This window comes from Glandiceps talaboti, chromosome 17, assembly GCF_964340395.1.
Source record: "Glandiceps talaboti chromosome 17, keGlaTala1.1, whole genome shotgun sequence".
Classification (NCBI taxonomy): domain Eukaryota; kingdom Metazoa; phylum Hemichordata; class Enteropneusta; family Spengelidae; genus Glandiceps; species Glandiceps talaboti.
In genome coordinates, this window is record NC_135565.1 from 20,824,236 (window position 1) to 20,849,109 (window position 24,874).

Below are 24,874 nucleotides of genomic sequence, written 5' to 3' on the forward strand. Positions count from 1 at the left end.
GTGCAACGATTACTCGGAGATCTGAAAATATTTCTTTGAATGATCCTCCGTCCATGAACGTGAGGTTCTGTTTATCCTACCTTTACTCGTTAACACAGTATCTAAACCTTATTATGGGTATCGTTGATAAAAATTTGCTCATGGAACAAGAACTTATTCATTAAACTTTTTACTGCGTTCGATTCTAGGTATTGATTTTAGTTACGTCACTGCATGATTATCCGTGGCATCGAGGTTGGATTCTTGACTCTGAGGGCGCCCTAAGTTCTCAGGAGAACTACTTGGCGTTCAAGTTGACATAGGTATCATGGATATGTCCCTCGGGTGTTATTTTGCACTAATTAGCATACCAGTCAACCAATTCAATTAGACGACAGATATGGAGACAGATAGACGAATGCATAATACTACAATGAGTGTTTATTAATCCACACTGTGTGTGTGTGTGTGTGTGTGTGTGTGTGTGTGTGTGTGTGTGTGTGTGTGTGTGTGTGTGCTGGGTGTGTGGGGGGAGTGGGATGGGCAGATAAATGTGCTTTCATCTCACCGAAATAGTCACCTATGACTATCGTCAAAGTATGGTCACTAGCTTTACAAAGTATAAGTCAGAGACAAGAAGATTGATACAATCTAGGTGTCTGAGTTTAACCATAGACCCTCTATGTTGGTGGAAGGTCTATGGTTTAACCTAAGTGGCACGCTGCCAATCCTCTAACTTATCGTTATGCTAAATCAACCAATGACAACACGAAGACTCAGATTGAATAAACTTGGTTGAACGATAGCCTACGTTGCAATGACCAAACTGACCCCCCTCCCCCGATAAATGACAGAACTCACACATGTCTAAATCACTGTGACTAACGCAAAGACTTTACGAAAAACATTGCTAGTGTTATAATAGTTGACAGCCGACAACCTGTTGATTAATTTATATCATTGGAAACTGATTATTGGAAACTTTAATACATGAAAATATTAAAGTCTCCCTAACTGCAATTTGGCTATTCTCTTTCGCTTTCTCTTTTCTTCTTAAAATAGTTCAGTCAGGTGAGGCGAACTGTATTCAGGCTCATTCGATATTCAGACATCGTCATCTAAAAACGGGTATCTAAGATTATAACAGAAAAGTCTTTACGTGTGTTGAAATATCACTGAAGTTAAACTATCTGTTTTTATTCAATAATTACAAATGCAATCACGATATTTGATTATTACACTATTAATGTCAAACTAAGTTTATAGTACTGATTACAATACTCCAGTTATCATAATAACCAAAGAAGTAACATCCAGGGGAAATTAACAGAAGCGAAATTTAGAAAGTTGTTGATCAGAAAAAAAATTGGACTACATTGTTATCGGCCTGCTTACATCGTTGGAATACGTAATGCAAGTAAACGAAGAAAGGGGATTTCCATTGAAATTTGCACACGACACTATAGTATAACAATATTATATAAGTGTATTGACGCCCTTCGCTCGGTTTTTCTGTCCAGGGTTTCGACACCGGTTGGTGCATTGTTCTGCATGACAAACTAGACTGTCCGGAGAGTTTTCATAACCAGATATTCTAATTGCAAGCCTGATAAACGAGCGGACATAAGGAAATTATAAAGGATTTCAAAGGAAGGGGTCATACCAAATAGTTTACAAATATGGAAGAACGAGGGAGAAGTTCGTTTAGTTTTCTAAAACTGATTTTTACCGTTTTTGTCATACTTCTACCAATATTCCTTTTTTTAAATTATGTCCCATTTGATAGCTTCATAGATGTAAGATTCCAGAGTGAACATTTAGAAATGTCCATACACCTTCAATACGTTAACACGCACAGCTGTGGATCTCCCGAAATCGACATACCAATATCGCAAATGGACAAGAACGCATGCGTACAAAGTGGAAGACGACCTGGACGTACATGTACCTGCGACAATGGCATACAACCGTCGTCAATTGCTGGACAACAAAATGTGAACGACAACGACGACGGACCGCGGCAGCTGCCATTCTCAAGTCATATTCCACATAATGAAGATATCCCTCTTTGGTCCACTACCGAAGACGACGCAATAAAAAAGGTATGTATCTGTTCAGTATAGTTAAAATTAACAAGAACCACTGCATACTATACAGTCGGTTTCTTTTCGAAGTGTTCATCGTAGTCATAGCAACATTGTACTAAATATAGGACATGACGTTACTCCAGTGCGCACGCATGACTAGTAACCGATTGCTTATTTTAATTTTGAATGAGGCACATACCGATCCAAGTAAGAATATACTGGCTACATCGCTGTTTATTTTGAAACGAAAAATAAAACAATAATCTCAAATAAATGAAAACTTCTTTGAATTAAATAATGTTAACATGGAATAAAAGTGTGGATTCCACCGAAAAACAACACCTAAACGGTTAAAATTAGTTTGCAACTACGAAAAATATAAAATACTATAGCTAAAATAAAATAATACTTTTGGCCTGAACGGCTTGCCATAAGGTAGGTTGGAATTATATTGTATTTTATTTCATTTTTTTAATTGTTTTCATTTTTGAAAAATATTGCTTTGATACCCCTTCTGTGATAGTTTGATGAAATATGGACAGACATCTCTGGGGAAAGAAAACAGATATACATGAAGGTCAAGAAGACAGAGAATTGTCTTTTTCAAACATCAAGATATAATGACCTTTAAATGGCGTTGAACTTACTAGAACTAACAAACAACAATTGTCTTTTTTAAGGTTATCGTATGGATTTGCGAATACTTAATGAATGAACTACATTATTGCCAGAAGCAGACATCAGGTAAAGAACCACAACGTTGATAGTATATAGTATTAATAACCCTTTATGGTATCTGAGTTGTCCATATGACCACGTGAACGGAGAGGGCGCTATTCTATTATGGCGGTCAACCATTGGCCCCGCTCGATTTCAGCTTTTAATCACTTTGATATTCGAGTTCCGTCATATTATTGTATTTTCATTTGCTATTTTCCTTTCATAAAAATGAAACAGAATTAAAATTTTATAACATTCCTAGAGATTGTGACTGACTATAATTATAGTAAAGTTTTATTTTCAACAGATTTTGAAGAGCAAGGTGATCATGAATTCATAATGAACGATAGTACAATTTCAAGTTCATCGAAGATTATTTGGGATTTGTCAATAATACTACTGATCGACGCTATGGTATTACTTCTGGCAATATGTTGTTACAAGAGTCCAAAGTTACGGAGATGGTTAGATGGTAGGGAATTTTAAAATTCTATAATTCGTTAAACTGAGTTAAATCTCGATGACGTCATAATTCTAGTAATGTTAATGTCAGTACATGTCTACTATGACATTCTGACATTGCTAGAGGTGTTGATTGTATAGTAGATAATTCAACGACAATTTGTATACGTATGATATATTACGTCATCGGATTGTTTGTAAGTTATCTTAATAAGTTCAGTTAATTGCAAGTGATGGCTAAGTATACTTCAGTAAGTAGAATACATCGAGTACCTTTTAAATACACAGTAACAATTACGCCCCAATATAGCATATAGTAATATAAATCTCAATATAGCATATGAGACGGTTCTAAATCTGTTTCCCCCCGGCCCGTTGCCCCGTCCTTTTTCCCCGAGGTCATTTTGCCCACCCCACCTCCACCCCCACCCCGGCTGAATCGAAAGTACGTTTAGTAACTTTAAGTTTAGTTTTACTCGATATAACCGACCCGCTTCCGTATGATACGGGTACAAATAGTTATTTTGTCAAAGACCAAAACAATTCCTAGAACTTCAGAAATGATACAAATCCATCTATTAGTATTTGGGTGTGACTGTTAGTGCTTTGTGTGCCAATAGTAGAGTTGCTCACTTAACGTCAGTTATTACTATTATAGTGTTTCATGATTAAGTTTGTCTGTTTTTATTCTCTCTGTATTTATCGACAGACGTAAGAACACCACCTAGACAGCCTCTTCAAGCGAACCATGACCAGTGACAATGAAAGAAAACAAGTTTTTCTATTTCTATTGCTCCTTATACAATTTTTTGTATTGTTTATCTTTTTTTTAAAGTTATTCAGGCAACTATCATAGAAGATTTTTTTTCGGACAAAGCCTGCAGTTTATATATGTTTGTTAGCCCTTCTTGTCAGTCTTGTATGATTTTGTATATATAGAGCCATAGTATAAAGTTATTATAGAAAGTGAATTTATGTAAGACTCTATATTAAAAAGAGATAGATACCATATTATATAACGCATGCGCAGTCTAATACCTAACGAAACATATACAGATACATGTTTACATCTTTATACATTGAAAAGACTTATTATTATCAGTGATTGAGTGCATTTACATGAAAATAATTAGATATTTACATATTTATTAACATATTTACATATTTGAAATTACTCATTAATTAGATATTCACAATTTACAGTAAATGTGTTCAATTTTTATACAAAAGATAATCTTTTCAATTAAGATTGAATTTTGAGAACTAAATAGTTTTCAAATAATTCGAGAAACCTGTGATTTAATTTGTTCGTTTAATTTTCATGATGACTACTACCCTTTTTATGTTATTGTTTACTGACTCAGGATGATGAATTATATAAATCTAGCTTATAGTATTATAATGAGCTCATTATTATTCATGATGCCATGCACTTTTTCAGTCACGTGATCAAGTGGCAGTTTTTGAATGAAACTGGAATGTTTTTCTAGCTGTTCAATAATTTGTTATGATGACTACTCGGATGACAAAAAGTCGTTGATACAAGCAGAGAGAAACCAATAAGAAACTTTACAGTCTACACTTGAAGTTCTTGCTACATTTTGTCTAACTAAACAAACAATCAAACGTACTGCAAGTCGACGCAGATACACTGGATCCAATATTTCGATGTCTGCATGTGATGTCTGCATGGTGACTTGTTAGTTCATTTCATTGAGACAAAAGAAATTGCAAGAAACTGTAGTCATTCAAGTGTAGCAAACAAAAGGTTAATCACTGTAAGACGTTGGGGGCGTTAGGCCTGACTGAACAGGCATGCGCAGACTGGGAAACCCCCCCGTAGACAAACGTGAACGAACTGTTGTTTTGGTGTATTACGTTGGCGGAGGCGCCCGTTCGAACTTTTGAAGTGTAATATTATTTGACGTACTTGTGTGTGAGAATAAAGACTTTATACCCAACTACAACGTGTTATACATGCTTGCGATCATCAAGTGTAACATTTGCAGTTTCTTATTGGTTTCTGTGTGGTTGTATAAAACAGCGCCAGTGAACAGTATCGTGAAATGGGCTGTATGTTTAATAATAGCTTGTATATGTGTTGTGATCAAAAGATGCTCCTTTATATTCCATTTTGAAGTCATATTGCTATTTTTAATGGTATCGTTATTAGTATCAATTCTGGTAGTGATCCCGAGACTTATTAATTTGGTTATTATGCTTACATTTGAATAAGCATACAGACCGTGATAATATAATTAATGTAAAAAGTGAAATTTACCATTTAAATGTATAAATGTCGATAGAACATTGAACATAATATGTTTCAGTGTTTTTACAATTATGCGAATAAAATGTCTCAAAAACACTATTAACATTGAAAAATAGTGTGAATGGTTTATATATATATATATATATATATATATATATATATATATATATATAATATATATAATATATACATACATGTGTGTATGTATGTATGTATGTATGTATGTATGTATGTATGTATGTATGTATGTATGTATGTATGTATGTATGTATGTAATTTATGTATGTATGTATGTATGTATGTATGTATGTATGTATGTATGTATGTATGTATGTATGTATGTATGTATGTATGCATGCATGCATGCATGCATGCATGTATGTATGTACGTACGTACGTACGTACGTACGTACGTATGTATGTATGTATCCCCACTCCGACACATAAACCCCAATATCTTGCCACACTGTTCTCCCAGTTACCCGTGAAAACCACCCACCTCCTAATACAACAGCTATTAAACTCTTGATTGTGGTTATCAACATGATGCGTTCTTTATGGTATGACGTTAGCAGTGGGTGATGACAGCTGTTGTGTTGTGGTGTGGTGCCAAATTCACAATATAATATAAATATCATACTATTAGGAGATGCAATAAGTCAAAGTAAATATTGTGTCCCTCCCCTAATTCCATTTTTCTTAAACATGGCTCTCCCCCTAGAACAGATTTATAAAACCTGACCCACAATCCCCCCCCCATGAATTCAATGACTACTCCCTCAGTGTCGATATTTGAGCCATTTTGTCAGGGATATGGCGTTGTTACATCTCCGAGAATTGCGTCGTCTATTTTGTAGTGTCATATTTATCTTTGTAGCAGTCTCCGTTCTTGCTATTATATTCATTGTTCCCATCGTCAATATTCGGTACGTTTTTATTTCCTTATTTCTAAGTATAGGATTCTGGGACATCTCAGAAAGAGATGGCACGGAAGTAAAAGAGAGCCTAGTAGTTGTCATCTACCATGATGTGACTAGTAACTTCCTATCTTTATGGCGTTAACAAAGGCAAACCTTTTCCTACGTTAACATATACTTTACAGTATTCAACTGTAGCCAAGGCAAAAGATTTTTTTAAATGTTTTGTTTCCGATAACGTGATAGGGTAGTTAGGTTGGAATTGTATTTTATTTTATATTTCATTTTGTTTAATTACTTTGCCCCAAACACGATACTCGTTGGTCACAATATTTCCGTAACAGTTGATGAGGTGTAAAAGAAGTAAATGAAGACAATTATGTGATTCAGAAGTAGACAAACACAATATGCAGACTGTGCTGTTATAGACTGAAATGACATCGTTTCTCTCTAGAAGTGATTTTTAAAAAGGTAAAACAATGTTTACTGTCGGCGATTTAAACTAGGGTCGGTCAACACTCTATTTGTTTATTTGGCCTAATTTGTTTTCAAAAAAAAATCTGCTCAGGGATAGTCTTGTTCCTATACAGTATCGTTACGATTCATATCTTCACTCACACAGTTCAGGGGTAATGCAGAGTATGGGACACGTACATCTGAACTATGTTGGTGCTCATAGAAATCTGTGATTGAATTGTAGCCACATTTTATACAAAACTAACCATATGTACAAAATATAATGACCTTTATATCGAACTGTACGATAAATTTGTCAAAATCAAGACATGTCTTTCATTACATATACAATAGTATGTGCTTAATATATAAATATGGTTGATTACTTTCAACACTGGTGCACAGGTGGTACAGAAAAGAGACATCTGTTAACGCAAAAACCATTTTAGGTTTCACCTCTCTTTGTACAGATCATAAATGGTTGGCCCATGGCTATGGCATGTGCGTCGTAAAAGTACACCATTTGTATAATGAAGTACAGTAAAAAAAGAGTGAAAGCATATTTATATATATGACCTTTCTATATGCAACAAATCTAACCAGTTATTCAGACTAAAAACTAACCAATCCATACAACCATTGGGGAAAACAACACTCAATTAGAGCTAATGTGACTGACGAATCTTGTATAAATGTTTTTACAGCGCACACAAAATAAAAAACAAACGTAGCCGATTTACTTTGTTGGTATGATTTCAACCAAATGTCGACCATTCTTTGCTATATAGTGATATGCTGTTTACAAAATGTCCTGGTAATGATAGTACACATTTTGACACATCACGTTCATAATATAGCCTTCGTTGATTGGCTTAGATCGTATCACGTGGTATGTACCATTGACCCACCAATACATCAATTTGCATATACAGGTAATAGTCGCGTTCTATTTTTCCCAAGGGAAATATTCATGTAGCACGCCTGTCTTATCGGGGGCTTTGACTATGGATAGAATATGTACATGAGAATATGATATGTTATAACATTTTAATATTGCTTGGCCTTAATTATTTGGGCATTGCGTGGCCTTATTTGGGCACTAGTACTAGGAGTAGGACCTATTACCCCTCATCTTGTTATGCTACATAACAGCTCTCGGGTAGTAGACGTTTACTAGCGCCCTCATAGTCACAGATATTCGTTTCCTTTTTCATGTTGTAGTCTATATGTACCTTTAAATAATACTTACCAAATTCAAGCGATTTTGTACTGACAGATGTCTTTGGTCAAAGGTATATTTTAAACGTTGTATGTATCTAAGCTATTGCCTTTAATTTATATCAATTATGTGAATAACACCACTTACTGTTTTGTTTTGATGTGAATGTCCCGTATTGGTATATTTCCTAACCCCTCGCCCGTATGACGTCACTGTCGTTGATATCGTTGTGTCATTGATATATATGTGTCTACTTGTTTTTCTTACAGCCATTATGAACATATTTACCGCGTTGAGACTGGGTTCAGTATAAAGAACGGGGAGGTAAAATATCCGATCGGATCGTTCAACATTGGTCCTAACACGAATACAAGTAAATTGAACGACGGTGACACGAAACAAGTACGTGAACAAGATAAAACTATTTCACACATAACAGAGAAATTTCCGTGGATAGTCCGACGTAAGTACATGAGGAATTATTATACAAAAACAGACAATAGGACGGATCGTGAAAATTACAAACATAGCAGAATGGTATTTCTACATCATAACAAAGCTGCTGGTACAACCATGAAGACATGCCTGGTTACTTTAGCTATTCAAAAAGGTTTACGAATTGGACCCGTTATGAGCAGTAAAACTCGCGTTGATTTCCAGATGTTCGTGACCCATCGGGAAGCCCTTTTTCAAAATACCAGCATTTTCATGGGTGGCTATTCCTTCGGAGTATGCGATAACTTAAAATCGGATAGACTGTGTTCTTATTTCACAATATTACGTAATCCGTATGAGAGAGTCATATCGTCATTCGAATACTGCAAACTTGCAAGATTAGACCAGCTATGTTCAGTATTGAATGCGAACGAGGTTACGATTAACGAATGGGCAAGACACCAGGGGAGTTTCTTTTTCCGACAAGTGTTATTCAAACCAGAATTTTGCAAGAAAATCTATGATCCCTACATAACCTTAGCTTCTGAATCACACGATCGTCGATGGAATAACTGGAATAAAATAAATGCGTCTTGCTGGTTTCGTGAGAAGTTAGCACTGAACAATATGACAACTCAAGCAGAACGAGAGTTAATGTTGGAGTATATACTCAATAATTTAGAAAACTGGTTTGCTGTTATAGGCATTGTGGAGCAATATGAATTATCATTAAAGCTATTACAACAAACGTATGGCATACCTTTCAGCAAATACTGTGGAAGTATGAATAAGAACTACAATCATAAGATGTACCATAAAGGAAACCAGACTGAAACAAAACCTTCATCGCTGGTTGATGAACTTAGACACAAATTGATGGAGGATGAGACAGTCAATGAATCACTGCACTATGATTTGCTGATTTATAAAAGAGTAACTAAAATATTTGAAAAACAGAAACAAATATACTTTGAAATAAAGAGGGGAAAATAGAATTGACTGAAAGCAGGGCACACACACACACATACATACACATACACATACACACATATACACATACATACATACATACATACATACATACATACATACATACATACATACACACACATATACACACATACACATACATACATACATACATACATACATACATACATACACACACACACACACACACACATCATGAGTATGATGGATTGGGTCTACTGAGGTAGCTCTACAAAGTCTGAGCGAAACGTCTTGGCCACAAACACTTCACTACTGTTTATTATATATATAAAGTCCAAATTTACAAACATCGGTAATCCCAGTAAATGATGGTAATTGTGAAAAACCTTTTCTAAATGACCACTCTATAAAAATAGAAAATCAAATGTAATGTAATTAATGTTATCTTATTTTATATATAATAATCTATTATATTATATCCCAACACATATTGAATCCTTTCAATCTCTGTGCTAAATCCCTGACTCCATCCAGCAGTTTCATACTGTATATCTTGTTGTGGGATACTATAGTAAATTGTAACACATCATTGTGATACAATCGTCAGTGATTGGCGTAGATCATGTCACGTGGTATGAACTAGTGACCCATAGTGACCTGACTTTGCATAGAGTAGGCATTATTAGTTTTATATTCTTCCTAGGGCACTATTATTGTAGCACCGAATTCCTATCAATGATTTGTTTTGAATATGGAAAATGTATGTGCCTGATAATAACGTGATGTGCTATAAAATATTTATTGCCTGGTCAAGCTGACCTTATGCAAATGTTTGGCAAACATTCACATTTCGGTGATTATCATAAGTAGAGTTGATACAGAAGTTACTGAATAAAAAAAATCTCAAAAATAGTTCTTAGTAGTACTCAGTACGAAAATTAAAACAATAATTGAAAAACGAAATTTGCTCTTCCATAAACTGTGCAAATGTTACCGGGAGGTGCACTCTAATGTGAATCAGATAAGACTATTTCTATAATGAGATGGTTAAGACTCTTAGAAACTCATCAAGTTTTGTGCTGATGAAAGCGTCACCAATGATTAAAAGGAAACACCTCATGCTATTAGCTATCATACACAGGAATAATAATTACTTTATGTGTGGAATGTTATATTATGTTATGTTATTATTTTATATGGTGTCTATAATAAACTTGTTAAAGGCATACTACATGGGGATTATACCATGCACGAGCCAAGTTGAACAAGAAATGTAGAATATATACGCTGGTCGTTCTACGTCATGAAAACGCGTGTCTACGTCACTAGTTTTGCTGTGTTCGAATTATAATTGAGGATTAACAAAAGATTCTACCTTCCTCTTGCTTATTGCGCAAAAACTTAGTATATGTAACATCACCTCGCCAAAGATGGATACATAAATCTGAGGCGTTTGATTTTAATTTATACCTTGTTTCTCGACGGTCCGTATTTATAGTAGATGTAGGGGTTATACATGCATTCATTACACGTTTCCTCTCAGTCCTGAAATCTTGTAAATCTCGCTCAAAGGAAGGGCCATACGCAGAGATTTTCTGCCAGAGAGCTTTGTTAAAATGTTCATACAAATCAACGTCAGCTTTGTTCCATGCAAGAATCTTTTTTCGAACGTCGTCGGTGATTACCGAACGTTTCTTGTCATTTCGGATATTATTCGATATGTATAGAATGTCCTCCTGTGTCCAGCCCATCATTTTTCTAAGCACGAGTAATGATTCATCGAAATATTCACTGATAGCTACTAAGTCGAATTCAGCAGACAAAGCATGGATTTTTGTCTGTACTTTTGCATCATCCGTCGTATCATGTGTACTCATTCCTAGATCAAAGAGCTGTCCATTATGAATTTGCCACCAGTAGTAAATTTTTTTATCAACGTACTTTTGAGGATTTTGCATGAATAATGAAAACTTTTCATCGTTTTTTTTATTAAAACTAATCACTGATTCATCCCATTCAAAAAACCCAAAAGCTGATTCCAGTTGATTGACAGGATGACGTATAATGGTGAGGTAAGTTGCATTTGGTACAACAGCATCCATTTCCGGTCGATAATACCGCGCGTGATTGGTCAACATATCATAATATTTCCGGCCATACATTGGCACTGGTGATTTCTTAACAAACGTTCTCTTAAACAAGTCTCGAGTTGGAAATACATGGTTGGATCCTGGAAGGGCAACTGACATATCCCTCGTATATGCAAATCTTTCCAGAATAGATACCATCGTTGTACTTCCGGTTTTGTGAATTTTTATGAAAACAATCCTATGTTCTGGTTTGGTCTTGTTTTGGAAATGGATGGATGGATTATTCCTGGAAGAGACGAGACATTTGTTTTACTCAAGGTTCCCAGAACAAGACTCAAATCGTAGTGAGATCGATCTTTCAGCTACGCTACCACACTTCTGTAAAACCAACTACCTAACACTGTCCGCTCTACTAGGCGCTATATAAATCTCTTTATTTTCTTCATTATTTATTTATTTATAGCTAGAAGCCATCAAATATTATTTACATACACGACTATCAATTTTGAATTTTATTACAGATTTATCAAAATAAATGCCTATTTTCGAATGTAGAATTAACCAAACATACTTTCGTATATTGATAAAATCTAGACTATTATTCTAATAGTTGTTTCGTCGTCCATTGCAACATTCACAAAAACGATCAGTAGTAACCATAGCAACTTTGCAAGTGTATTGGAGTTCGAAATAAAAATACTATTTCAAATAAAAAAAATGTGTGTTTCCGATAACCTGACCGACCCTAGTTTAAGCCTCTGATCCTAAACATTTTATAAACATTTAAAATAAAAATAAAATAAATTCTTTGTCTTCTTGACCATCATTACGTCGCTTTTCTAACCCCAGTGATGCCAGTACATATTTCATTAAACTATCACACAAGCGGTATGCTTATCGACATTTTGTTTGTTGTTGGGTCGAAGCAATATTTTCTAAAAAATAAAAACTATTAAAAAGATAAAATAAAACAAATTCCCGACATCCTTTCCTATTTTCTGGAGTCATGTTATTGGAAACACAGTTATTTATTTTTTCTCCTTATCACTGTTTTGTTTAAAGGTAGCTTAAATTGGAAGTAATTGATATTTGAGTTCTACTCCTGCATATACATGTCTACTACATTTACATGTCTACTAAGCCCCTTTCAACAATACTTTCTTGTTCACGAAAAGAACTTGAACTAAGAACACTAGTAATACATTACATATCGTTTAGTAGGCAATTGCGCATGTGCCTAACATAAACTCATACACTGCCAAAAGTTTACGTTTTTACTTCCTGACGTATAGAAGTCCCATTTAATGTGAAAAGAATGTTAATCCTTACATGATTGAAAATTCTATCATTTCAGTACTACATATAAATTACTGAGTAGTAAAATTGTGTTCACAGACAAAGTCGGACGGACGGACGGACAGACAGACAGACAGACAGGCAGACAGACAGACAGACAGACAGACAGACAGACAGACAGACAGACAGACAGACAGACAGAATGATGACCTTACCTGCCACTGTACAAGGTCATCATACATCTTAATAAACAAGTAAATCTGGTTTAATTTTTTTCTTAAGCTCACTCTTACATAATCATATACAACCAAGGTAACTAATTTACGTACCTGTTTATACATGGGAGAAACGTTGATATAATCCCATAAGCAACAACAAATATAACGATTATAAACAATATGAAAACTTTGACAAATAACCTTTTTGTACGTTTCTTTTTTATTAAAGATGTTGAGTGGTCGACATCCATGTCAATCTGTTCATTTGGTGTAGATAACAAACGTAGATATTAATTCTCAGACTTCTTTCAAGACCTGAAATAGACATGTAAAGACATGCTGATGGAAATAGTTGATAAACTTTGATATGTCGTGTTGTCTATTAGTAAGCGAGTTGGTGCCTGGACGATTGATTGACAAAGTCCTTCCATCCTTCATGGTACGTATACATTAAGACTGTCCACTCATTTCGAAAACAGAAACGATTATTTCACTTTGGACGTAATTCATTTTGTTACACTCTTCAAAGTTATAATGGATAAAAATGTTTATTTGACTGCGGCATTCCAAAATCAGTGTTCGCGATTACGCCAAAATGTAATTCGGTCCAAAGTCTCAAAGAAATAATAATAGACCCACTTTAAAAGCAAGGCGTCGGTCATACACAGCGAAATAAAATACGAACTATTTACCATCACTCTCACTAGCAACACTCTCAATACTAGAGTTGGCCTGATGAGTTCAAATAAATAATAACGAATAATGATAATTTCATTTTGTTATCAAATAGTCATTAAACAGTTATAACAAAAAAGAGTGCCAATGGTGTTGTAGCACAACTGTACAGTTTTATAAAAAAAATTACCCACATGCTAATCCATGCTAGGTATAGCTGTTCACTTGCTGAATGATTATCCAGTTGCCTCTCTAACCCTGTTATTATCTTTGCAATATACGCAATCATTTGGCTGGTGCTATGGGCTACACATTTGTAGCCCTAATTTGCATATTACAGATGGAATCATCACGTCATGATCATATCTTAATTAACACACCTCTAAGAACATTCGAATTCCCACAAAATTTCAGGCCAATCTGCCCCATAGTTTTTGAGTTTAAGTTTTCTGATAAAAAATGACATTATTGACCCAAATCACATACCTGCAATGCGATCATTTTCCTTTGAATAATTTCCCAATAATGGTTCACTGAAAATTATGTTTTGTTCAGTAAAGTTTTGAAATCAGTCATGTTGAATGTGAATGTGAATGTATAAAAATAGTCCATAAATAAATAGACACAGAATTTGAGGGAATATTTGATGGTTTTGCACAAGTACAATGTGTTCCCATAGCTAAATACTTGTATTCAACGATATATTTCGAGTCAAATTTAATCGAAATATCCAAAGATAGTAACATAATTTATATCGTAGACCATGTTATGAGAGCCGTTAATTACTTCCGCCATGTTGAAATTCGATTTTGTGAGTGAAATTTCGAAAACGTACATAAATCGCTTGTCACTTGGATCCACCTATGGACACATGTGTGCATGGTGGATCTGTATGCATCGTAACCATGCATCCACCTATGGACACATGTGTGCATGGTGGATCTGTATGCATCATAACCATGCATCCACCTATGGACACATGTGTACATGGTGGATCTGTATGCATCGTAATCATGCATCCACCTATGGACACATGTGTGCATGGTGGATCTGTATGCATAGTAACCATGCATCCACCTATGGACACGTGTGCATGGTGGATCTGTATGCATAGTAACCATGCATCCACTTATGGACACATGTGTACATGGTGGATCTGTATGCATCGTAATCATGCATCCACCTATGGACACGTGTGTGCATGGTGGATCTGTATGCATCGTAACCATGCATCCACCTATGGACATATGTGTGCATGGTGGATCTGTATGCATAGTAACCATGCATCCACCTATGGACACGTGTGTGCATGGTGGATCTGTATACATAGTAACCATGCATCCACCTATGTACACATGTGTGCATGGTGGATCTGTATGCATAGTAACCATGCATCCGCCTATGGACACATGTGTACATGGTGGATCTGTATGCATCGTAATCATGCATCATCCAATGGACACATGTGTGCATGGTGGATTTGTATACATAGTAACCATGCATCCACCTATGTACACATGTGTGCATGGTGGATATGTATGATAGTAACCATGCATCCACCTATAGACACATGTGCTCACGTGTATAACTGTGTGTACATGTAAGTTAAGACAATGGGCCACAAGTGAAAATAGAAAGTTAAAAATAGATAATGAAGGGTTATTTAGAACAACAACTACAACTATGATTAGGGAGCTATCAGTATTTACAAGGGGGGAGGGCCGGAGGAAATTACACATGGTCTGTTCATAAAAAACATGAACCCCCCCCCCCCATTCTCCATTTGTAAAAAGTGAACCCCTCCCCTTTGTCCCATTTTGTAAAACATGACCCTCTCCATGACCATTGCATATACTGAACATTAATCAACATTCTCATTGTATGTGTACATACAAAGTAAATGATTTTGACCGTATTAGAAAGCAATATTTCTACATATAAAGTGACAAACAGTAAAAATACCTGGCTAGTTACCTTTCTCTTATTAATCATACACAATCTAGTTAGTATCTAAACGTGCTTTCCATGTTGTGCATACTGTCTGATCTGTTCACTTGTAAAGGTTTCCTGATATCACTGTCATCATTCTCACCTTCACCTTCAGTATTGCCATTATCAGTGTCACTCTAATCTGACTCACTGTCACTACTTGAGTCAGTACATGTATCACTGTCTGTGTTATCTATGACATTCAAAACTAAATCATCATCATCATCATCATCATCATCATCATCATCATCATCATCATCATCATCATCATCATCATCATCATCACCACCACCACCACCACCACCACCACCATCATATTTTAACAACAACATTCACGGACAGTGTGAGTGATAAAGTGAGATGATACACTCAACAAAATGCATGGTTTTATGTAACAATTTTCTTACAATAAATGTATTTTTATTTTTGCATTTTGGCATGTAAAGTACCCATACAAATAAATGTTGAGTGCTCATCTCACTTTTACATCTCAAAACACACAAAACAAATATAAAATAATTGAATCTTCAATTTGGTCACAAAACTACGGATTGTAAAATGTGACCCTCCCCCAAATATTGTAATGCAAAATATGACCCTCCCCCAAGCACAGGTTTGTAAAATGTGCCCCCCCCCGACTCCTCCGACCCTACCCCTGTAAATATTGAAAGCTCCCTTAACTAGAAATATTTATTTATAAGATGTCTGCCTGGTGACTTACATTTCAGCTTAGCTACAATGTCTGATGTGATAGGTGTTTAGTATTTTAGCCTCTTATATTACAAAACAACACAAATTAATAGGTATGCCCAATTTTATTCTAATATTGCTACCCTTAGGTGACTCTAATTACTAAATGTGGGTCTCAAAATACAGTGAACTCAGGCATAGGTGGCAATTCCCAAGATTGTCGAATTCTTCATTCAGCCAAAGAGAATACAAGGGGCTTTTCAGGAGCAGTCATTACACAATTAATGAAAACAACCTCTGGTCAGGAGTGTTTATGATAGTTCATCAGTCGGCCTGAAGAAGTGCTACTTTTCGATCTTTGCACTCAGCTGACATACCAAGTAACTACACTCGAATCACTCTCACATCTTATGTACCGACTCAACTTCTGTCCCGGGATCACTACTTGAACCTTTGGGAATTAGCTCAGACTACACACAGTTCATGTTCAAGCCGAGTCTACACTAGAACCATGGCAAGTCGGCATAAATTTACAACAGTTGAGACGACAATTATTAACACGGGACCAAGTGTAATTCTGTGTTCCTATAGGTACCAGCTCACCCCCTCCCACCCCCTCCCCACTAACTATCATGAGGGATGCTGATATAGCATATGTTACAAGCCTCCTAAGAATGAAAGCGATTTTTTAAAAATTTTTCAGTTGCCTTGTTTCGTTTCGTTTGGTTTCGTTTCGCTTCGCTAAATACTATAAGCCTTGTGTCGTTTCGTTTCGTTTCGTTTCGCTAAATACTATAAGCCTTGTTTCGTTTCGTTTCGCTTCGCCGAATACCATAAGCCAACTGGGGCGCCGAGTGAGACGAACGCCAACAAGCTTCCCCGTACTGAGTTTACCAACAATGACTTTGAACAACCCTTTTCGTCAACTATCCTTTACCTGGTACTTCAAAAATCACAAATGTACATAATTCATGAAATATTTAGTTGACTGTGTTTAACATAAGAATTTAACACCATTGCATCGCTTCATGTCACATGCTTGCTTGTACTATACAACCCACTCATGTTGCTGTGCGGAGATCAGTTCAGCGACATTTCCTTTTGGTACACTTGAATTTTGTCATCTTTAACTGTGAAAACATGGTTTTCTCTGTTAATTTTCAGATTCGTCGCACGACTACAACGCACTCTACTCATCTGCGATTTTTGCAGCGTCCCAATACACTTAATCCATGGAAATTTCGGCCCGGTTTATCAAACAATCCCTACATTTATTTCACTGACACGAAAGAAGAGATATCAGTTGAGGATGATACATTGTATGCAAATGGGGGTGTCGCGGACTGGCTGTGGTGTGATACTAGTAGTTTATGATGTTTGAGTCGCAGCTAGACAAAAGGGTAAACTGACACTAAACTGATAGCCAACAGCATTACTTGAACTTATACTTGTTGGCTACAACTTAGCAAAACGGACAGTTAGTTAATTTCTACAGTAATGCATAATACTTCAGTCATAGTGTCACAAAAGAAAAGGAAGATATGCACTTCGATTCCAGTATCAAAATTGAAATTCATGGATATTTGGTCAACTCAGATTACGATGTCACGCGTGAGAAAACACTGAAGATACGAATATTTCACGTATCTGATTATTCATAGACCAAATTAAGTTATGCCAAAGTACATCAAAGTATCATGAATATGATCATTTTTTAGAATAAGTCGCATTAATTACCTGTCTGAGTGTCTGGTAGCATGTGCTTCGAGCTAGCGTCGAACTTCGAGCCTCTCCCCCTCGAAGGAGCCTCCTCGTTCCCAGTTAACTGTTCCAGGTTGCCAAATGTTCTTAGCGTACTGTAAAAAAATGTAATTTAGTTGAAATGGTATGAGACCTGTATACGTATATGATAGAGTATTGATTATGTCACATGTAATTAATTTAGAAGACCATAGAAACCGCAAAATACAATGTGCTAGAAATTCAACATCTACTTAATGTATGTAGGAATTAAATTACACGACCTGAGTTGTTGTGCAAATTCTCGCGAGAGTTGTTCGCGGATTTTGATTGTGAAAAGTGGAGAAAAGACAATTAGAGACATTTGATTTATTCGTCTTTATGATTTATCTCAATTTGTAAATTTATTCGTCGGACAATTATCTACGTAAAGATGGTCTATAATACAGTGGAAAAAGACTCCCTAAGTCACTAGAATTTGATTTAAAACGTACTCAAAACGATTATGTACATTATGTATCAAACCGGACTCTAAGTTTCGGTGTCGTTTGTATATATTCAAGTATGAGATGTAAATTATGTTTGTAATTAGATGGTTGTGATTGATGTTAATTAAAGTCACAGTAAGAATCAAAGTAATATTCGCTTAGCATCCTTCATTCCAAAAAGCACTGTATCATTTGTAAACAAGATCACAGATACCTAATGCAATTAGAAATACGTCACTTACGCAGAATGACATATATGCATAATATATTTTGGTTATCTCTTTAAACTTTCACCAGCTTTAAACTGAATGCCTTCTGTAAGATTCTCGTTCCTACAGACAATTGTTGGAATACAACAGAACATATGCGATAAGTTATTTTTTTTCTCATTGATTGCTATTTGCCCCTTACTGTAGCAATCTCCTGGCCAACCAGAACATGTAATGTGAATGTAAGGATACATATTGTGACCAATGTCGCCTTATACGAACTTTGTTCACGTGACCGACCGACCGACCTGACCGACCACTTATGCATTGGGTGGACGGTACACTACCGTACTTGAACCGATTGCTTTTGCTAAATTTATTTATTTGGCATCTCCATATCACTATCACGTCACCAGTAGGTGTACTAAACTATCTAAATTCTACTCAATCTTGGGTTGTTAATTTTTTTGTAATATTTACAAATAACAAACCAAGGGAATTTACGGATTGACCTATCCCGCCCCAATGCATTCTGTGATTATTTTACTTACACAGTTTGGTATGTTGCTAATGAGTATTCAAGTTGTATCACGGTTGACTTACTGTGCTTACAATGTTGTAGTGCCATCTTTTGATAACATGTGATCTAATCAATTTATCGTTTGGCTGGAGTGTCTAGTAAAAGAAATAAAACTGTCAACAGATAACATAAACTGTCAACAGCGTGTGTCTCTTCAATCTTATACAAGATAAACAAATACACAGTTTGGAACAATATTTCATTTGTTTTTTGCTCACCAAGATTTAATATACCAGTAAATCAAAATTGAAACCAAGTTTATTGAAATAGTCATTAGCAGAATGTCAAGTTACGACACATCTTGATATCACACGAAATTTTAACATCAGCTGGCGGGTGTCATCTCGATCGAGAGCAGCATATTTTAGTTGATAACGTATGAACTGTTCTGTCTGAGTACTACTACTAGACTAAATCCATCTAAAAAACGCCCTCTATTTGAAAACACAGTATAATGTTAAGGTAATGTAAAGACGAAAACAAACATTTTGAAATAATGGTGATCCATATGTTTGAAATACGACAATATGTCTGATCTAAATCTAACAAGAAATCACATAGAGAGTGTTACATGATATGTTGAAATGCGTATTAACAAATTTCAAAACTGTTTTACTTTTGCTTATTACAAAATGAAAATTATTACTTTAATATCTATATATTCGTCGTTTATACAATGCCATAAAATTTCAAAGGAATTTCAAAATCAATTATACATATTCTTGTCGAAATAAAATCAATGTCTCTTAATAAAATACATGTTAAAACAATCTGATTGGATATCAAAACATATGAGCAAAGGTATAGTACGATAGGTGGTCCTACGTCATAACTTGAAACTTATGGTTTAGCCTTACATTCTAATTATTTCATAAAATGGCGGGCTTTTCCTGTATATCACGCTTCCCCAAATTGCCAAAATATCTTCATCTACAACTTGACCAATCAGAACTTATCATTTATAACAGCAGTAAGGAAGCTAAGCTTCAGATTAATGATTGGACGTAGCAATCTTTGAATGGATGTCAATGTACCAAAACATCGTATTGGTTAATTCGTAATGTATGTTTGAACTAGAAATACCATGATATTCGTTATAAGGTTAACCATAATGTATTCACTGAAAATTGTTAAAATACCAATAATTAGATAGTGTACATGGAGTAACTAGAGGTCAATATTGGATATTGTCCATAAACAGTGCAGAAACGGGTTGAAATCGTTATCGCCGTTGAGGGCGCTGATTTCGGGCATGGACCCAAGCCAAACATCAATTTGATTTTATTTATTATATAATGTACGATGTTAATAATAATAATAATAATAATAATAATAATAATAATAATAATAATAATAATAATAATAATAATAATAATAAACTTTATTTAAACTCGATAGCCTCATAGGTAACAGCCTTTTTTCATGAGGGCCGAGAACAAAAAAGAACAATTAAAATACAATGACAGAAAATGAGACTACATACAAATTGCATGCAATAACGGCACAAAACGTCCAACAGACAAAATACAAACAGCAAGTGACAATACGACCATACTAAAAATTTACATTGTCATCTATGAAACCCTGAAAGTATTGTTTATGACACGCAACTTTGAAACTTCTGATATTAGTAATGTTCATGTCAATTAGCTATATATGTGTATAATGCTTTTGAGAGAAGGAGATTTTTTGTTTCGATAAATATCGCCATAGATACGCTCTTTGTACTTTTCTCCTATGACATTGTATGTAAGTTTATAGATGTTCTTTTTGTTTAATTTGTTTTGAAAAAAAGTGACTTATAAGTCCGAAGGGGCTGGGCAGATGTATATCTGTATACGTATATTTATTGTAAATTATTGTAAATCTGCATGTCACTATAATAAACTATTACTTCTACTTCTACATATACAGCTACACATTTACGTTTATCTACAAGTGATGATGTACTGTTCCTTTTTTCTATTTTTTTTTATTTTTTATTATCATAAGGAAAATGTACAGAATACAAACAGATAAAAGTGAAAAGAAAACGAGAAGAAAAAAGACTCTTGAAATCAAAATAGGATAACGTTGCAGATATGCAGTTTTAATATGCAGCGCAGGCTCCTAATGACAATAATGTCTGTCCTAAGTGTGCACATGTTAAACACTGAGTCAACAATTTGACAGCTAAAGAGAAATGGTGTCTATTTGTATTTGAAATATCTATTTACAATCAAATATTTATTAAAATCCCAATATTTCACGTGTTCTTGACATTCCACATTTACCTAAACATACGGACAGAAAGGTAACGGATTATTACGTCTCTGTAGTGATGGCAAAACAATGCTAAGCCTAGTCAGAAAGTGTAGCTGGGTTGATTTTCAATTTCACTGTGATGTCGGTATGCTTAAGCTTTATATTTGCTTTATGGCAGTATCTTCACTCTCAGTACAATGTACCACATATATCACTGACAGGTGTTGTAATCTAGCACAGCTCCCTATGCATTCAAGGTCAGCTTTTATAATGCCATCTTGTTTCAATGGGGCATACGAGTCTGTGAATCTTGTCAACACTGGTAAGGTTAACGGTTAGAACCGTCATGAATGCAAAGGTTAAACACACATGAACCCTGGGGGAGGTAACTTATCCCAACATGAGATTGGAAAGCTCAATAAGATCATAATGGTCATCATGGCCAAATTATCGGTAAACAAAGTGAAAGTATCATTATATCTACAAAAACCCCACATTAAGACAAAGCTTAGGTACATAGTATTCTAATGACCCTTTCCATTCTCTCTATGCGGTTCAACAACCGGAGTGGTAGATACCGCACTGTGGTAGCTCATCCAACCCGTTGTATCGTCCTTTGTCCCATAAGCTATCTCTGTTCTTAGCAGCAATCAAAGCCATCCTATGCCGTATCTTGTTGTGAACTTATTTTTACCATTGTACTGTGCAATGTATTTGTGTATTCTAGTTTGTCTTTTGTCTGTATGAACTGTCATTTTAATTTGCCTTGGGATGAATAAAGGTAATTATGATTATACTTATGATCATGATCAAGATCAAGATTGAATGATCATGATAAATACAATGTGGTGATTATATTTGTAACGTAATCGACATGAAACTTACTTTGATCTGATTGTTACAATTTTATTTTTCTAATATGCCACTTTTTTTCAAGTTTCATGTATGAACGTTAACAAAGTCTTTTAAATCAATTTATTGTTATTTTGTATGGGGTAATTTGTATACTGGTGCGATACATATGGGAATATAACATGCACAAACAAAACAAACAACTCACCTTTCAATGCAGTTCACCTTGGTGGTCATTAGAAACAGAAATGTCCGGTTTTTTGTCGTTGATGATTTACTGCCGCCGTCGATGGGTATGTCTGGTTATGTGGTTCTCTCAAATCTGGCGTAACACGTGACAACCAAATTAATTAATTAGTTGTCATGGATACGGTGACACTAAAACACATCCACAGTCATTATACAGTAGGTGTACTGAGTACTGGGTATTGGAAAGAAACTAGTCCTCCAGAAATACACCATATGATTGGAGATGTATAACTGGCTCAGTGTTCACTTTTACTCTATTTCTGAATGACGCATGGCCATTGAACGAACTGTTTGTATTTAGTTCAAGAGGTTAGGGGCCAATCGCAGTGTTGTTGTTTGCAGTGTGTCTACTTTAATGAAAAGGGAGAATATGATTCATTTGTTTGTTGTATTACTGACATACAATGTATTTGATCAAGGGCATACACTCCACACGTAATGCAGAGTCGTGTAGTGCGTATGGTATGTGTAAGAATACATCACAAAAATGTCATTATATTATATCATGCTACTATGCGCCATTCTGATTGGATAATAACTGTGGTAAAATCCCATTTTACCACGGCTGGCAGTGGTAAAATGGGCCCCTAAATTAGCATATGAATAGTACTCACAAAAATGAAACTAGTGTTCGTTCTTATACCAATAAGTTAACACTTCCTCAGAGTAAAGGTATGTCAGTATCCTGTCCAATAGTTTGGGTTACAGTAGTCCAAATAATTCCACTGATGACCTTGCGATCGAAAGTAACGATCGATCAGTGGCTTCAACATCACTGGCCATGGCTGATAAGGTACAAGTTCTCCCAAGCAACGAGCCGTCAGCGTCCTGCTCTCGTTGAATCAAGCAACACCAATTTAACTTTTAACCATCAGTCAAGGGCGTCAGGATTATTTCAAAACTGTACATTTTCAGGTTCAGTCAATGTTCAATTTGTTAACCATTAAATTAAAGTAGACTGTGTAACGTCGCGTCTCTGATTTACTGTCTCGAGCTTTCTCCGATTCCACTGATTCAATGCCGAGACATCTATTTTTAGCAGTGTACAAGATTGTATTGTTCTTATGTAAATATCCAAACAAAATTGTTACTTTCTTTGACCCCTTGCCCCGTTTTCTTCGTTGCTAGTTTTCAACGCGTTTTCGTTATGCATTATATGATGTAAATAAAGTAATTAATCAATGCAAAGCAATGTAGTGTATGGTTTGTGTTCATGCAGTGTTAGTCCTGCTTACATGACTTGACTCTAAACATTGGGGGAGGGACAATTGTCAGAATCGAGTCCCGAATTCCTCCGTATGCAAGCAGGACTAATGCAGTGTGTGTGTTTGGGCGACATGAACGTATCCACTCATCAAAATATGCTCGTTCCCGACGATCTATTACCGACGATCTTTTTCTGTACGTGCGAATTTGCCTTTTCAGGCATATAAATAACCACAGAATCACATTTAGAAGAAATATACACACATTTTGATATAATATAATAGCAATAACTCCCACCGAAGGCGGGTATACACTCGAATTTTGGTACAATTCGCTCCATATAGCACTCGCCATTCGGCTCGTGCTATATGTCGCGAATTGTACCAAAATCTCGTGTATACCCGCCTTCGGCGGGGGTTATTGCTTAATCATATGACGGCAGCTCTTATTAATAAAAAACAAAAATAGTCCCATTAATCTTAATGTGCACTGTTGCTGGGCAATACGGGCTCACCTATAAATAGTCTGTATTGTAGCAAGTGTCCTAAGGTATTCTCAAGAATTTAAGAGTTCGAACAGGGATAATCTTAGTCGGGAGTTTTGTATCTCTAACGCTTTCCAGGTGCAGTCAACGAAATATGTTCTTTCAAAAAGTGTTGGTATAGTGGAAAGCACGAATGTTTTCCTGGTGGAAAATGGGTAAATCATGATCAGTCGTACTATAGGGTGGGCTGGCGGACAACTCATAATCATGACACAAATACATTTCTGACGTCATGCAAATAACAAATTCGAACGACCTAATGAGTCAGACGTGTAATGGTATCAACAGTTCAATGTATACTAGAAA

General features: G+C 35.5%; 1 protein-coding gene and 1 long non-coding RNA gene across 5 annotated transcripts; one reads left to right on the forward strand and one right to left on the reverse strand.

Annotated features, from left to right (window-relative positions):
* Positions 1 to 1,883: 1,883 nt before the first annotated feature.
* Positions 1,884 to 5,434, forward strand: LOC144448522 (uncharacterized). Its single transcript, XR_013482103.1, has 4 exons — positions 1,884 to 2,081; positions 2,747 to 2,810; positions 3,094 to 3,258; positions 3,958 to 5,434. It is a non-coding gene; the product is annotated as an uncharacterized LOC144448522 (long non-coding RNA).
* A 4,430-nt stretch (positions 5,435 to 9,864) lies between these two features.
* On the reverse strand, positions 9,865 to 23,058 carry LOC144448470 (galactosylceramide sulfotransferase-like). 4 transcript variants are annotated; one of them, XM_078138731.1, is made up of 4 exons: positions 22,778 to 23,058; positions 18,194 to 18,312; positions 13,214 to 13,417; positions 9,865 to 11,874 (listed from the first exon to the last, which is right to left on the reverse strand). In XM_078138731.1, the coding sequence occupies exons 3-4, from the start codon at positions 13,351 to 13,353 to the stop codon at positions 10,857 to 10,859; spliced, it is 1,158 nt and encodes a 385-aa protein (XP_077994857.1). In that variant the 5' UTR covers positions 13,354 to 13,417; positions 18,194 to 18,312; positions 22,778 to 23,058; the 3' UTR covers positions 9,865 to 10,856. The 4 variants fall into 4 exon arrangements, with proteins under 4 accessions (XP_077994857.1, XP_077994856.1, XP_077994858.1 ...); XM_078138730.1 differs by lacking the exon at positions 22,778 to 23,058 and adding an exon at positions 19,445 to 19,548; XM_078138732.1 differs by lacking the exons at positions 13,214 to 13,417; positions 22,778 to 23,058 and adding an exon at positions 19,445 to 19,548.
* Between the last annotated feature and the right edge of the window lie 1,816 nt (positions 23,059 to 24,874).

Excerpts from the sequence above, each read along its gene's own strand:
- LOC144448470 (XM_078138731.1), bottom strand. The coding sequence starts at position 13,353 with ATGGATGTCGACCACTCAACATCTTTAATAAAAAAGAAACGTACAAAA. Across the intron at positions 11,875-13,213 it reads TTTCTCCCATGTATAAACAG|GAATAATCCATCCATCCATT; the intron begins GTACGTAAATTA and ends CGTCTCTTCCAG.